We start from the raw sequence: 16,880 nt of genomic DNA, 5'->3' as shown, positions 1-16,880 counted from the left end.
GTGTAGGGATGCAGAACTTTGGTGCTGGGTACAGTGTGGAAATCTAACATTGTAATCTTATCATCTTGTAACAAACTATTAGTAATATATATATATATATATATATATATATATATATATATATAAAGAGAGAAGTTGGGAGTCTTCGTACATTTTTGTACAAATTTGTACAATGGTCAGAATGTGATGTGGTAGGCCAGGAGGGGACGCAGCTGGTTAAGCGCACGCATTACAGTGCACAAGGACCCAGGCTCAAGCCCCTGGTCCCCACCTGCAAGAGGGAAGCTTCACAAGTGGTGAAGCAGGGCTGCAGGTGTCTCTCTCCGTGCCCCTTCTCTCTCAATTTCTCTCTGTCTGTCTGGGTGGGGAAGGGCTTTAATATCCTGATGAACGATGATGGAAAATGACCCAAGTTGGGGGTGAGAATTTTCTGCAGACACCTATCATGGCAAGATGAGAAACTGTGTCCATGTGCCAACAACTGTACTGGAAACCATTCACCCCCAACGGAACACACACACACACACACACACACACACACCTACAGTAACCACGTGAACCAGCAGACCCACTTCTGTGTAGTGACTGGAGGGTCTTGAAGAGAGATCTGAAGAGACACCGCGTTTACAGTGGCCTCACTCACTGTAGCCCAGGAGTGGAAGCACCCCACGTGCCCATTCTCAGAGAAGTGGACACATACCAGAGAAGATTCTTCAGCCTTAGAGAAGAGGGAAACTCTGACAGGAAACCCTATCAGGGAGTAAGCAGGCAGTGGCGTACCTGGTCCAGCAGACATATTACAATGCTCAAGGACCCAGGTTCATGCCCCTTCAGTCCGCACCTGCGGGGAGGGGGGGAAGCTTCACAAGTAGTGAAGCAGGGCTGCAGGTGTCTATCTGTCTGTCTACCTATTTCCCCACCCCTTTTGATTTCTCTCTGTCCTATGAAACAAAAATCAATACATAAAAAGTTAAGGGAAACACCCATTGAGGACACTGTGCTAAATGCAATAAGCCAGTCACAAGAGGACAGCTATCAAACAATTCCACGTACCAGGCGGGGAAAGTACAGAGTCATCAGATTCAGGGACAGAGAGCAGGATGGGGTTGTCAGCACCGGGGACAGGGTGGGTGGGGGAGCTTGTCTGAGGAGACCAGAACTGTGAGTTGTGTAAGCTGAAGTGCTCTGGGGTTGATGACTGCCTGAGAAGGTGCAAATACTCACTGCCACTCAGCTGGACATTTAGAAGTGGCAACTAGAACCAATTCTGAGTTTTGTAGCCTCTGTTACAATTTAGAAAAGAATATCGATACATTTCTTTTAGGAGAGACCAGAATAAGTTTAGCACTGGCACATGACAATGCCTGGCACTGAATCTGGGGTTGCTGGGACCCCAGGCCTGCAGGTTCTGTGCTCTGGCACTGAACTAACAACCTAGCACCATTACACACACACACACACACACACACACACACACACACATCTTTTTCTCCTTTTCCTTCTCCATTTTTTTAAATTAAGAATTTATTTATTCATGAGAAAGATAGGAGAAAGAACCAGACATCACTCTGGTACATGTGCTTCCAGGGATTGAACTCAGGACCTCACGATGAGAACCCAATGTATTATCCACTGCGCCACCTCCCGGACCACTTCATCTTTTTAACTAGAGCTCTGCTCAGCTCTGGTGTATGGTGATGCAGGGATTTGAACCTCGGACCTTAGAGCTTCAGGCATGAGAGGCTTTTTGCACAACCATTATGCTGTCTGCCTCTGCCCCTATATAGCTTTTTAATTCTAAGTGTTACCAAAGCACTGAAATAGCTCACTAATAATAATAATACGCTGCTTTGCGGTGTTTTTGACCCAGGTTCAAGCCTGGCCTCTACTGGGCTGAAGGAAGCTATGGCACTGTTCTGTCTCTTCTTTAAAAATGCCATCACTCCTTCAACTAGCTTAACTTCACAGAACCTACCATTTCTTCCAAATAAAAAGTAAGAGACTAATGATAGCTGAGCAAACATGTGCGAGGGGCAGGGTCATGGGGACGAGGAAGCAGAAGTTCTCTCCCTTTTGCCTTTTCTGTTTCTCCAAGCTTATTAAGATGCTATGGTAAAAAGCTAGAGAAACAGCGCAGAGTGATTCTGCAAAAAGACTTTGGTGCCTGAGGCTCTGAGGCCCCCCTGTTCAGCCAGATCTAAGCAGGGCTCTGGTCTCTGTCTCGTCTTTCATTAATAATAATAAACTAGGGTTTGGGCTGGTAGAGCACCTGATGAAATGCACGTTACCATGCACAAGGACCCGGGTTCAAACCCCTAGTCCCTGCTGTAGGGGAGGAAGCTTCATGAGCGGTGAAGCATGAAGGTGTCCCTTTTTGTCTATCTCCCACTTCCTTCTCAGTTTCTGTCTCTATCCAAAATGAATAACTAAAATAAAATATTTTAGGCCTGGGGAGACAGGTTATACAAGTGACTTTCATGCCTGAGGCTCTGAGGTCCAAGGTTCAATCCCAGTACCACTAAAAGCCAGAGCTGAGTAGGACTCTGGTAAAAAAATAAAATAATAGAAGGGGGGTGGGCGGTAGTGCAGCGGGTTAAGTGCACATGGTGCAAAGTGCATGGACCAGCATGAAGGATCCCTGTCCAAGCCCCCAGCTTCCCACCTGCACGAGGGTGGCTTCATGTCAGGGCCCATCAGTGACACCAGACAGCACTCCTCATTTGGGAAGTGTGTATTTCACAGTCATTAGAAAAGTACATAGATGTAGCGACAACAGTAACATAAATACAGGCCTTTCTCGACACCAGGTGGCGCAAGGGAAGGTGACTCCTTCCTCCTGGGCTCCCCACAGGCTCAGAGAAGTGGGGGGACAGATGGGCAGGGGGTAACACACTTCGTACATACTGGGGGAGGGGGGATTGTTGAGTTTGCTGTACAAATATAATGCAGGATCGCGTGTCTCTCTGGCCACGTCGAGTTCATAGACTTGTCCGGGGCCCTCACACACACACACATACACACACAACTACAGTTCACTCTCACCACCACCACCACCCCCTTCCACACGGCCCTTCCCGCCCTCAACTGTCATGGGGTTCCAATACACCTGAGTTCAAATTGCCAAGGGTAGTTGGCCAGTTCAAGGGCAGAGGGTCTGAAGCTGTTTGAGGAAGAGTTTGAGGAATGAGAAAAACTCCACCGCCATGAGGAAGGCTCAAAGGAAATTCCCAAGGCTGGGCGGGAGTGTGGGGTGGGTATAGCCCCTCAGACAGATGGGGTCCATCTTCCAGAAAGGTCTCTTTACCACCAATCATGAACCAAGTGCCTCAGGTCCCATGGAAAGAGGATTCCCTCTGCCCCCACCCCTTTTTGATTCAGATTCTTCTCTTCTCCTTTCTGCTTCAGAAGCTGTGTGTCTGTGGAAAGTCCTATAACCAGCCAGAGGAAAGAATGACACTCATAGCCAATAGCCAGAGCTTTGATCTTTTCCCATTGGTGCCTGTGTGTGACAGTAGCTCCAGATGTTGTCAAGGCCAGCTGGGGCTGCGTCAAGGTTAGCCAAGGACACCCCAGAGGATGCTGGGGCCGGCTAGCCAAGCACACGCTGTCTCTTGGCTCAAAGACGTGGCAAGGAGGAGGCAAAATGGCCGAGGCGTCTTGCCAGTGGGGATAAAAGCAGGCCCTGCGATTCTCCAGGGCTGGTCCATTGGAGAACCTTTGGTTCCATGGACAAGCCTTGGGGTGACCTCAGTGGAGACCTTGGCCTGGAGGTTCCAGGCCACTGTGTAATCTGTGTCAAGCACTGTCCCCCGAGTTAAGTGCAACCAAGCTGGTGCTCAGTCTTCTTGTGTTTCCACTGTTGCTGACGCATGTCCTGGGGGCTGAACCCCACATGGAGACAGTCACCCCCCCCAACCCATGGTAGGCTTCACCCAGACCCAGCTTGACAAGGTGGGGGGAGGGGAGCTCCACTCAGGGAGGGACGTGGACAGGAAACTGGAGATGCATCTTTGGTTGGTCCTTGGCTCAAGGTGTGAAGACAGACGATGAGACTCAGGAGACACGGGTCAAGCTGTGGGAACTCTTTTCTAGATCTTCTAGAAGATTCCGGGCTGTGCTACAGTGAAGGGAGAGCACTGAGCCCCACCAAAACTGGGGACCCTCCTCCTTGTGGGCCACTGAGAAGTCAAACGTTCACTTTCACTCCTCCCATGGACATGTGGCAGAATCACTGCTCACCTCCATCCAGGATTTTTTCCTGATGTCACTTGGACTTACAGGTGTTTGCAGCAAGGGACACTCATCTTTGGAGATGGTCGAATCATTCAGCAAGTTTCAGCCAAAGGAGGAGGAGGGAGGGGAAGGAAGGAAGGAAGAAAGAGGAAGGAGGAGGAAGAAAGGGAGAAAGAGAAGGAAGGAAAGAAGGACAAGGAGAATGAGGAGGAGGGGCCAGGCACTGACACACCTGGTTGAATGCACACTTTACCACGTGCAAAGACCTGGGTTTGAGCCCCCAGTCCCCATCTGTATGAGAGAAAGCAGGTCTGTAGGTCTCTCTCCCCCACCTCCACTTCCCTTCCAATTTCCCTGTTAAAATAAAATAGACAGAAGGAAAAAGAGGGAAAAAATGGTCACAGGGAGTGGTGGGTTCATAGTGACGGCACCCTGCCCCAGTGATAACTAACCCTGGTAGCATTAAGAAGAGGAGGGGAGGGGGACAGGTGGAGGAGGTGGCTGTGGGAGCTGAGCCAATGGGAGGGAGAAGGTGGCTGGTGGGAGATGGCTGTACCCTTGTAGAACCTTTTGGAAAGTTGAGGGGATGGGGGAAGGGGGCTACATAGGCTCTGGGCCTGCGCACTGCAACCAGGATATTGCATGAGGCCAAGAAGAGGAGGGAGGGCTCCTTGGGCGTCCCCACCCCAGGCAGATATCAGAGCTCCAGTCCCTGGCTCCTGGTAGAAGCTTCCAGAATCTGGCCTTGGGGCAGGTTAGCACTGGCCCTTGAGGTCCAAGGGGAGGGTGCTAGGGGTGGGGGTCGGCAGGGGGGGGGCATCAGGACAGGACAGGAGGCCCTGGTGCCGTTTCCTTAGCATCTGGCCGATGCCCATCATGGGGAACCTGCCTCGGCTCTTCACGCAGCTGGGGCTGCCCAGGGGCTGCGAGGGGCCCGGGGGTGGGGACCCCAGGCCCTCCTCTCTGGGGAGGCCGCTGCTTTTAGCCTCATCGTGAGCAAAGGAAGCCAACGTGGGGTGCAAGGAGGTCTGCAGCGGCGGTGGGGGGCTGGCGGGCAGCAGGCCCACGGACAGTGTCCGCTCGCCACTGGGGTGTCGGGGGGCCAGGCCGCCCGGGGAGCCGAGCATACGGTAGTGATGGATTGGTGATGACAGCAGGTCCGTGTGGTCCGCAGACTCGAAGGAGCGCACCATGTCCAGCAGCGGGGGCTCGTCTTTGGGGGGGGCTCCAGCAGTGCTCCCCGAGTCCTGAGGAAGGGTCTCTGGTTTCTTGGTAATCCTGGGGGTCCTGGGGGGCAGGGCAGGGATGAACTCCATGGAAGATGAGGCCACACAGCTGGAGTCGGAGGTTTTGCGGAAAAGGTTACGGCAGCCAAAGGGATCTGCAGAGAGGGAGAGAATGAGACAGAGAAAGAGAGAATGAGAGAGAGAGAGAGAGAGAGAGAGAGAGAGGACACACAGTGAAGAGGAGCGGGGAAGACTCCAAGACCATTCCCATCAGCCTGAAGTGGCCTGTTACCCAGCAGACATTGAAACAAAGAAACTAAGGGGGTAACCTCACTCTCTCAATTTAAAAAAAAGTTTTAGTTATTTTATTTTATTTTTGGTTTTCTTTTTTGGATAGAGACAGAGAACTCGAGAAGGGAGGGGAGAGAGAGAGGAAGAGACAGTCGTGGCATTATTTCACTGCTAGTGAAGTCCCACAGGTTGGGGAGCAGGGGCTCGAACCCAGGTCCTTTTGCATGAAAACAGGCGAATTTAAATGTCCAGCCCTCCCCCCCATTTAATTTTTTTTATTGTTGTAGTTATTATTGTTGTTGTTGGATAGAACAGAGAGAAATAGAGAAAAGAGGGGAAGACAGAGAGGAGAGAAAGATAGACACCTGCAGACCTGCTTCACCGCTTGTGAAGCGACTCCCCTGCAGGTGGGGAGCCGGAGGCTGGAACCTGGATCCTTGCCGGTCCTTGTGCTTTGAGCCACATGCGCTTAACCTGCTGCGCTACTGCCCGACTCCCTAAAATTTTTATTTATTTATTTTGTATCGGGACAGAAATTGAGCAGGGAGGCGAGACAGAAACAGAGACACCTGGGGGCCAAGCAGTGGCGCACACATTACAGTGTGCAAGGCCCTGGGTTCAAGCCCCCGTGTCCCCACCAGCAGGGGGAGGGGGGGAAGCTTCACGAGTGGTGACGCAGGGCCTCAGGTGTCGCTCTTGTCTCTTCCCTTTTATCTCCCCCTCTCCCCCCACCTTCTCTCTGTCTCTGTCCAGTAATAAACAGTCTTAAAAAAAAAAAGAGTGAACGAGAGACACCTGCAGAACTGCTTCAGTCTTCCTGAAGCCTCCCCTTGCGGGTGCGGACCCAGGGCTTGAACCCGGGTCCCTGCGTGTGGTAATACTTGCCCCACCGCCCAGGCCCAGTGGACCCCAGCCTCTATTCCTGCACGGACAGCCGCCCCTGATGATTTCCCAGCTGCTTGGAGGGCATCCACTCAGGCTTGAGCAGCCCATAGCCCGCCTGCAGGGGCTTCCCAGTGGCCGTACAACCTAGCAGCGGACCCCCCCCCCAGCCCTCGCCCCAGCCCGAGCCCCACCTTTGTCAGGGAGGCCGGACCGGGGCGCCCTGCGTTCCCTGAGCAGAGCCTTGGTGTTCTGCAGCTGTGTGAGGAGAGAGGTGGCGGCCGGCTGCTTGTGGGCGGGCAAACTCTTGTCCAGCTTCTTAGACAATGGCCGGTGGAGGAGATCCCCTCTTTTTTCCTGCTCTTTGGGCTTCTTATCCTGCAGATGAGAAGCAGACAGGCACGCTCAAATACTCGCAAAGCCAGGCCTCTGTGCAGTCCTGAGAAAGCCCAGCTTCCCAGAACTCTCTGCTCCCCAATGCGTCCCTGAGCAGCTCCCTTTCCCCGGCTGCAAGGCAGGGTCACCGCAGAAAGGTCCATCACTCTACATCAAGAGGAGCATGCCGAACCGCAGCAGATGAAGACTTCTAGGGCGTTCCATCAGATTCCCCCCTTTCTCTTTCATTTACTGCCACTAGGCGCACTGCTGGGGCTCGGTGCTGGCACTAGGCATCCACTGTTTCTGTCAATCATTGTTTTCCCTTTTTCTATTTTTGTTAGCTGGGATAGAGAGAAACTGAGAGAGGGAAGGAGAGAGAAAGACACCTGCAGCACTACTTTACCACTTGTGAAGTGGCCCCTCTGCAGATGAGAAGCAGAGGCTTGAACCCAGGTCCTTGTACACAACGTGTGTGCTCCACTGGGTACACCACTGCCTGGTCCCCTATTTTTAGTGTATTTTTATTACCACCAGTTATCGCTGGGGATCAGTGCTGGCATTAGAAATCCACCATTTTATTTTCTTTTATTTTTTAACTTAAAAAATTTATTTATTTGTTTATTTATTTATTATTAGAGACAGAGAGAAATTGAGAAGGGAGGAGGGGAGGAGAGAAGGGAAAAGACAGAGAGAGTCTTCCAGTCCTGCTTCACCACCTGTGAAGATCTTCCCCCTGCAAGTGGGGACCAGGGGCTTGAACCCGGGTCCTTGCGCATTGTAATGTGAGCGCTTAATGAGGTACGCAACCGACTGGCCCCTCTTTTACTTTCTTTATTATTAGATAGGATTCAAACAAAACTAAGAAGGGAGGGCTCCCCCTGTAGATCTGCTTCACCATTCGTGAAGCTTCCCCCTGTAGGTGGGGAGCAGGGGCTCGAACCCAGGACCATACGCATGGCAATATGTGTGCTCAACCTGGTGCGCCCCAGCCTGGCTCCACATTTTATTTTTTCCAGCTCAGGCTTACGGTGGTGCTGGGGATTGAACCTGTGACCTAGAGCTTCAGACATGAACATCCTTTTTCAAAACCATCATGCTGTCTCCCCAGCTCCATCAGATTTAGAGGAGGGCCTTGAGACTCTGCCCACAGAAGAGGATTTACAGAGGCCACCTACACATAATCACTTTCACCTTAAAAAAATTGGCATGGGGGGCACACCCAGTTAAATGCACATAGTACTAAGCGCAAGGACCCAAGCAAGGATCCGGGTTCAAGGCCCTGGCTCCCCCTCCTGCAGGGGGAAGCTTCATAAGAGGCAAAGTAGGTCTATAAGTGTCTACCTTTCTCTCCCTCCCCCTCTCTCTCTCTCTCCCCCTGTTTCTCCCCTCCTTTCTTAATTTCTCTCTGTTCTCGCCAAGAAAGTAGAAAAAATGGCTGCCAGGAGTAGTGAGTTCGTAGTGCCAGGCTCAGTGGTAACCCTGAAGGCAAGAAAAAGAAAGAAAGAAAAGAAAAGAATAGAGAAAAAGACAAAAGAGACTGATACAAGGGTGGTACACTCAGCACAGGAGACACATTACCAGGCACAAGGACCCGGCTTCAAGACCGGGCTACCTGCCTCTAGGGAGGAATCTTCACGAGTGGTGAAGCAGTGCTGCAGGTGTCTCTCCCCCTCTCTCCCTCCACACTTGACTTTCAAAAGGACAAAAAGGACAAAAAAAAAAAAGGAAGGAAGGAAGGAAGGAAGGAAAAAATATGGCCACTGCGAACAGTGAATTCATCATGCAGGCATCAAGTTATCAGTAACCCTGATGTTAATAAGATAATAATAATAAGAAGAAGAAGTTATAGAAGAAGGAAGAGGAAGAGGAGAAGTAGTAGTATGCCTGTGAAGATAGGATAATAATTATGCAAAGACCTTCATGCCTGAGACTCTGAGGTTCCAGGTTCGATCCCTTGCACCACCATAAGCCAGGGCTGAGCAGTGCTCTGATTTAAAAAAAAAAAAAATTGAGATAATGTTGGTGTACAAGACTGTGTTCAGTGTCAGGGTGGAATGCTACCCCTCTTTCTGTAAGCACAGCACACCATCACCAAAGTGCCAGCATCTCTCCACCACGACCCACTGGACCGCCAGTGCCCTCCCACTCCCCTCTTTGGGGACCTCAGTTCCGTGGTCAGAGTCCAAGGGTTTTTGTTTGACTTGGTTTGAGTCCCACAGAGAAGCCATCACAGTCCTCCTGGTTCTAACTCACTTTGTTTAGTGTGATCCTCTCCAGATGCATCCATACTGGGACCAAAGACAAGATCTCATCTTTTCTACTCTTTTTCTTTCCTTCCTTCCTTCCTTCCTTCCTTCCTTCCTTCCTTCCTTCCTTCCTTCCTTCCAACCAGAGAACTGCTCAGCTCTGGTTTATGGCAGTGCTGAGAACTAAATCTGGAAACTCCAAGCCTTAGGAATGAAGGTCTTCTGTGTAAACCACTGTGCTGTCAACCTGGTTCTTCATCTTTTTTTTTTTTTTTTTTACATTTATTTACTCTCTTTTGTTGCCCTTGTTGTTTTATTGTTGTAGATATTATTGTTGTTAGTGAGGTCGTCATTGTTGGACAGACAGAAATGGAGAGAGGAGGGGAAGACAGAGAGGGAGAGAGAAAGACAGACACCTGCAGACCTGCTTCACCACCTATGAAGCGACTCCCCTGCAGGTGGGGAGCCAGGGGCTCAAACCAGGATCCTTAATCCGGTCCTTGTGCTTTGCGCCAACTGCGCTTTAAGCCGCTGTGCTACCGCCTGAGTCCCTCTTCATCTTTTTAACAGCTGAATAATATTCCACCATTGCACACAAAGACCACAGTGTCAAAATCCGCTCATCTGTCTTAGAGACTTGGGTTGTTTCTCTATGGTGGTTTTTGTATGTAGCACTGCAATGAGTCCAGGGATGTTTATTTCATTTTGGGCTGATGTTCTACAACTAGATACTTAGGAGTAGAATTATGGGATCACATGGTAGCTCTATTCTTAATACTCTGAGACACTACCACACAGTTTCCCACAAGGGCTGGACCAATCTACATTCCCACTTCAGGGTAATGCCTTTTTCCACCTTAGCATCATCTAATATATATTAGGACAGAGACAGGAGAAATTGAGAGGCAAGGAGGAGGTGGAGAGAGACAGAGGGAGACATCTGTAGCACTGCTCCACCACTCCTGAAAGCTATGGGACTAGATTATAATCCCTCTGCTGGAAGTGAAACTGTCTATTTCATAAATCTCCAACCCTACAGAACTCTGGCATCAAGCCAGGCACTTAAGAGAAAGCGTATTAAACAGTGATTAAAATGGAGAGAGAGAGAGAGAGAGAGAGAGGGAATCACTGGAAACCAAATGGAATTAAAATTCATTGAGTCTGGGTTTCTGGAAGGGTGACATCACTAAGACAGAGTCCACCAAAGCCCTTGACCTCACTGTGAGTAATGGGGGGGGGAGATATGGAGAGGTTCACATTTTTTGGACTTGAAATCAAGGAGTGTTTATAATTCAAGAGAGCTCATTTATGTTTCACTGATGGTGCTGGAAAGCTTCTCCAAGACACGGCTCTTGAGTTTGGTTGGCCTCACCTAATGAGGGCTTTTCAGAACTGGGGTTCACTGTGTCTGGATTTTGCATGGGAGAAACCAGCAAGGAAGGATGGTGGTTCACTGGGAGTCTAAGCCTTGGCTGGGGCAGAGGAAGGAAGGAGGTGAAGCATCCACTGAATAAAGACACAGATTTTCACAGGCCTGAAAGTTTAGATAATTGACCTTGACTGGACTTTGGTTTCTGGAAACCTTGAGACGAGACCAAGAGACACCATTGGCTAAGAGAAAAGCGTCTGATCAAATAAAACTTAATGCCTCTCTGTGTCCTCTTTCCCTTCAAGACCAAACTCCTATGGACTTTGTAGAATTAAGAAATCAGGGGGAAGCAGGGCTACAGAGCAGCAGCAGCTGTGTTTCTCTCCTCTTCTCTCCTCTCCTCTCCTCTCCTCTCCTCTCCTCTCCTCTCCTCTCCTCTCCTGGGTCAACTAGGAATACCAAAGGAGACCACCTGGGACCGCAACAAGACAGGACTAGAACGACTTCAGGAAGCCACCAAATCATGGCTGAGTACAAACAAGTGTGGCTCATGGACAGAGGGGAGCCTAGGGAGAGATTAAGTGGCTGGTAACAGTCCAGCAGTTTACCAGTTGAGACACCACCTCCAGTCTGTTTCACCAACAAAAAGAAGCTGAAGGGAGGAGAAGGCTCCCCTGAGACTCACCAAGTGCAACTGTGAGTCTCCATTGCTCAAAGCTGGAGCAATAGGGGAAGGCCACGTGCTGACACTAGGGGACAGAGAACTAACCAGGAAACTCAGGAGAATATCTATACCTCAGTGGCCTAGCGGTGGGGCTGTGAGAGTCTCTTTGCATAACCACTGGATTATCTCTGCCCCACCCTGCTTTATCTCTTGGTCAGGAGTTAGTGATTAAGCTAAGAAGCCTACTTATACTTTAAAAGCCCTCAGGTTCCCATAGCCTACAGGGAAGAAAAAGAACAAAAGAGGCTTTTAAGCCACTGTGCTCCCAATAAGGGATTAAAATAATATTGAAACAACTGTCAATTTCCACAACTGTAAACTCTTTTAACTACCTTACTTAGACACAAGTCAATCCAGGCAATAGTGATCAGTAATTTGAAAAGTACTGAGAGAGGGATCTCATAGCATACTATATAGGATGGTTAAACCAACAAGAAGAAATATTGGAGAAATGAACCAGGACAATACCCCCAAAAGGGTGAAGCACAAATAATGAGGTCAACATCCAAACACTAGGTAAGGAAACAATCACAGGAGTGAGTAAAGAGTTTGAAAGAATTGTCATCAGAAATGCAGAAGCAACTAATGAGAGCCTGGAAGAAAACACTAATTATCTCAAGGTTATTAGAAACCTGAAAGCTGAAATAGCTGAGCTAAGAACACAACTAGTGAACAAGCTAAAACAGTATCAGAACAGGGTAACAAAATAGATGAACTCCAGAAAACAGTAGAAGGGAGAGAGAATAGAACCAGTGAGGCTGGAGATAGAATTAGCAAGATCGAAGCAACTAAAAATAAGTTAAGAAAACTAAAAAAGAAGTAAGAGCTCTCAAAAAGAGATTAAGAGACACTGAAAACAACAACAGAGACTTATGGGATGACTTCAAAAGAAACAATACACGCATTATTGGCTTACCAGAGGAAGAAAGAGAGGAAGGGGAAGAAAGGACTCTTCAGGACATACTAGCTGAGAACTTCTCTAGTTTAGACAACATCAAAGGCAAAAAGGTTCAAGAACCCCAGAGGATCCCAAACAGAATTAACCCAGACTTAAAGACACCAAGACACATCATATTTAGAATGGAAAGGAATAAGGATAAAGAAAGGGTCCTGAAGACTGCAAGAGAAAAACAGAGTCACCTACAGAGCAAAACCCAAAAAATTAGCAGATACTTCTCCACACAAACACTACAGGCCAGAAGAGAATGGCAAGATATCTATCGAGTGCTCAATGAGAAAGGCTTTCAGCCAAGAATACTGTATTCTGCTAGACTGTCATTCAGACCAGATTGATGCATAAAAACCTTCTCATATAAGTAACAGTTGAAAGAATCAACTATCACCAAGCCTGCCCTGAAAGAAGTTCTGAAAGGTCTCCTATAAACAGTCAGACCACCAATAAATAGGCCATATATCAGAACACTCTCAAACTCTACAAGAATGGCCTTAAAATATCTTCAATCTTTGATATCAATAAATGTCAGTGGCCTGAATTCACCTATTAAAAGACACAGAGTAGGAAGACGGATCAGAAAACACAACCCAACAATATGCTGTCTACAGGAAACCCACCTAACTCAACAAGACAAACACAGACTCAGAGTGAAAGGATGGAAAACTATCATACAAGCAATGGCCCACAAAAAAGGGCAGGAACAGCTATTCTCATATCTGACACGATAGACTTTAAAATAAATAAAATTTAAAAAGATAGGGATAGACATTACTTAATGCTCAGTGGATCAATCAAGAGGACTTAACAATTATTAACATCTATGCACCCAATGAGAAGCCATCTAAATACATCAAACACCTACTGAAAGAGCTCCAGCAATATATTAAAAGCAACACAGTCATAGTGGGGGACTTCAACACCCCACTCTCTCAACTTGACAGATCATCCAGGCAGAAAATCAAAATAGACATAAGGGAGCTAAATGAGGAGATAGATAAACTAGAACTTATTGGACATTTTCAGAGTCATTCATCCCAAGAAACTGGAATACACATTTTACTCAAGTCCACAGGGGTCATTCTCAAGGATAGACCATACGTTAAGCCACAAAACAGCACTAGCAAATCCAAGAGCATTGAAATCATCCCAAGAATCTTCTCAGACCACAGTGGAATGAAACTAATACTTAACAATCAAAAAAAGATTAGTAATAGTCCCAAAATGTGGAAGCTCAACAGTATAGTACTTAACAACTACTGGGTCAAAGAGGAAATAAAGGAAGAAATCAAAATGTTTTGAGAGTTCAATGAAAATGAAGGCACAAGATATCAAAATACAGCTAAGGCAGTACTGAGAGGGAAGTTCATAGCCATACAAGCACACATTAGGAAACAAGAAAAAGCACAAATAAACAGCCTGATTACACATCTTAAAGACCTAGAAGAAGAAGAACAAAGGAACCCTAAAGCAAGCAGAAGGACAGAAATCACTAAAGTTAGAGCAGAAATAAATAACATTGAAAATAAGAAAACCATACAAAAGATCAATGAATGTAAATGTTGGTTCTTCAAAAGAGTGAACAAAATCAACAAACCTTTATCCAGACTCACAAAACAAAAAAGGGAGAAGACCCAAATAAATCGGACAGTAAATGAAAGAGGAGATATCACAACAGACACCGCAGAAATTCAAAATATCATGCGAGGCTTCTATGAACAACTATATGCCACCAAGCTAGAGAACCTGGAAGACTATTTCCTAGATACTTACAAACTTCCAAAATTAAGTAAAGAGGAACTAGATAATGTGAACAGGCCCGTCACAGCTAATGAAATTGAAACAGTTGTCCAAAACCTTCCCCAAAATAAAAGTCCTGGACCAGATGGTTTTACAAATGAATTCCACAAAACCTTCAAGGAAGAACTAATACCTCTACTTTTAAAAGTCTTCCAAAAGATTGAAGACACTGGAATACTCCCTGCCAGCTTCTATGAAGCCAACATCACTTTGATACCAAAAGCAGACAGGGACACAACCAAATGAGAGAACTATAGACCAATATCTCTGATGAACATAGATATGAAAATATTGAACAAAATTCTAGCCAACCGGATATATCAGTATATTAAAAAGATTGTTCATCCTGACCAAGTGGGGTTTATCCCAGGCATGCAAGGTTGGTTTAATACATGTAAATCAATCAGCGTGATCCACCACATCAATAAAAGCAAGACCAAAAACCACATGGTCATATCAATAGATGCAGAGAAAGCCTTTGACAAAATCCAACATCCCTTTATGATCAAAACACTACAAAAAATGGGAATAGATGGAAAATTCCTGAAGATAGAGGAGTCTATATATAGCAAACCTATACCCAAAATCATACTCAATGGTGAAAAACTGGAAGCATTTCCCCTCAGATCAGGTACTAGACAGGGCCGTCCACTATCACCATTATTCAACATAGTGCTGGAAGTTCTTGCCATAGCAATCAGGCAGGAGCAAGGAATGAAAGGGATACAGATTGGAAGAGAAGAAGTCAAACTCTCCCTATTTGCAGATGACATGATAGTATTCATAGAAAAACCTAAGGAATTCAGCAAGAAGCCTGTGGAAATCATCAGGCAATACAGTAAGGTGTCAGGCTATAAAATTAACATTCAAAAGTCAGTGGCATTCCTCTATGCAAATACTAAGTTAGAAGAAGTTGAAATCTAGAAATCAACTCCTTTTACAATAGCAACAAAAACAATAAAATATCTAGGAATAAACCTAACCAAAGAAGTGAATGACTTGTGTACTGAAAATTATGAGTCACTACCCAAGGAAGTTGAAAAAGACACAAAGAAGTGGAAAGATATTCCATATTCACGAGTTGAAAGAATTAACATCATCAGAATGAATATACTACCCACAGCCATCTACAAATTTAATGCTGTCCCCATCAAGATCCAACCACATTTTTTAGAACAGATTAAATGCTACAAATGTTTATCTGGAACCAGAAAAGACCTAGAATTACCAAAACAATCTTGAGGAGAAAGAACAGAACTGGAGGTATCACACTTCCAGATTTCAAATTTTATTATAGGGTCGTTGTCATCAAAACTGCTTGGTACTAGAACATGAATAGACACACTGACCAGTGGAATAGAATTGAGAGCCCAGAAGTAAGCCCCCACACCTATGGATATCTAATCTTTGACAAAGGTGCCCAGACTTTTAAATGGGGAAAGCAGAGTCTCTTCAACAAATGGTGCAGAAAAAAAATGGATTGAAACATGGAGAAAAATGAAACTGAACCACTATATTTCACCAAATGCAAAAGTAAATTCCAAGTGGATCAAGGACTTGGATGTTAGACCACAAACCATCAGATACTTAGAGGAAAATTTTGGCAGAACTCTTTTCTGCTTAAATTTTAAAGACATCTTCAATGAAATGAATTCAATTACAAAGAAGACTAAGGCAAGCATAAACTTATGGAACTACATCAAATTCAAAAGCTTCTGCACAGCACAAGAAACTACTACCCAAACCAAGAAAGCCCTCACAGAATGGGAGAAGATCTTTACATGCCATACATCGACAAGAGTTTAATAAGCAGAATAAATAGTTTACCCAACTCAATAATAAGAAAACAAGTAACCCCATCCAGAATGGGGAGAGGACATGGGCAGAATATTCACCACAGAAGAGATCCAAAAGGCTGAGAAACACATGAAAAAAGGCTCCGAGTCTTTGATGGTCAGAGAAATGCAAATAAAGACAACAATGAGATACCACTTCACTCCTGTGAGAATGTCACACATCAGGAAAGGTAGCAGCAACAAATGCTGGAGAGGTTGTGGGGTCAACTGCACTACTGGTGGGAATGTCAATTGGTCCAACCTCTGTGAGGAACAGTCTGGAGAACTCTCAGAAGGCTAGAAATGGACCTACCCTATTATGCTGTAATTCCTCTCCTGAGGATAGATCCTAAAGAACCCAACACACCCATCCAAAAAGATTTGTGCACACGTTTTTAGCAGCACAATTTCTAATAGCCAAAACCTGGAAGCAACCCAGGTGTCCAACAACAGATGAGTGGCTGAGCAAGGTGTGATCTATATACACAACAGAATTCTACTCAGCTATTAAAAATGGTGATCTCACCGTTTTCAGCCCATCTTGGATGGAGCTTGAAGAAATATGTTACATGAAATACATCAGAAACAAAAGGATGAATATGTGATTATCTCACTCTCAGGCAGAAGTTGAAAAACAAGATCAGAAGAGAAAACACAAGTAGAACCTGAAATGGAGTTGGCGTATCGCACCAAAGTAAAAGACTCTCGGGTGGGGGTGCGGTGGGGGGGGAGAATACAGGTCCAAAAAGGATGACAGAGGACCTAGTGGGGGTTGTATGGTTATATGGGAAACTGGGAAATGTTATGTATGTACAAACTATTGTATTTACTGTCAAATGTAAAACATTAATTCCCCAATAAAGAAATTAAATAAAATAAAGTAAATTAAAAAAAGAAATCAAGGGGGTCAGGGAGTGGCACACCTGGCTGAGTACAGATTATCA

General features: G+C 46.3%; 1 protein-coding gene across 1 annotated transcript in view; it reads right to left on the bottom strand.

The window, feature by feature from the left end:
- Positions 1-2,716: 2,716 nt before the first annotated feature.
- Positions 2,717-16,880, bottom strand: part of HUNK (hormonally up-regulated Neu-associated kinase) — a 35,102-nt gene continuing 20,938 nt past the window's right edge. The window contains exons 3-4 of the mRNA XM_060197127.1: positions 6,827-7,036; positions 2,717-5,614 (exon numbers count right to left, since the gene is read on the bottom strand). Coding sequence (XP_060053110.1) covers positions 4,989-5,614; positions 6,827-7,036 — 836 coding nt within the window. The 3' untranslated portion in view covers positions 2,717-4,988. The remainder of the gene's footprint in view (positions 5,615-6,826; positions 7,037-16,880) is intronic.

The sequence above is a fragment of the Erinaceus europaeus genome, chromosome 9, assembly GCF_950295315.1.
Source record: "Erinaceus europaeus chromosome 9, mEriEur2.1, whole genome shotgun sequence".
NCBI classification, from domain to species: domain Eukaryota; kingdom Metazoa; phylum Chordata; class Mammalia; order Eulipotyphla; family Erinaceidae; genus Erinaceus; species Erinaceus europaeus.
The sequence above is the reverse complement of the archived record's forward strand: the minus strand, read 5'-3'. Positions and strand labels throughout refer to the sequence as shown.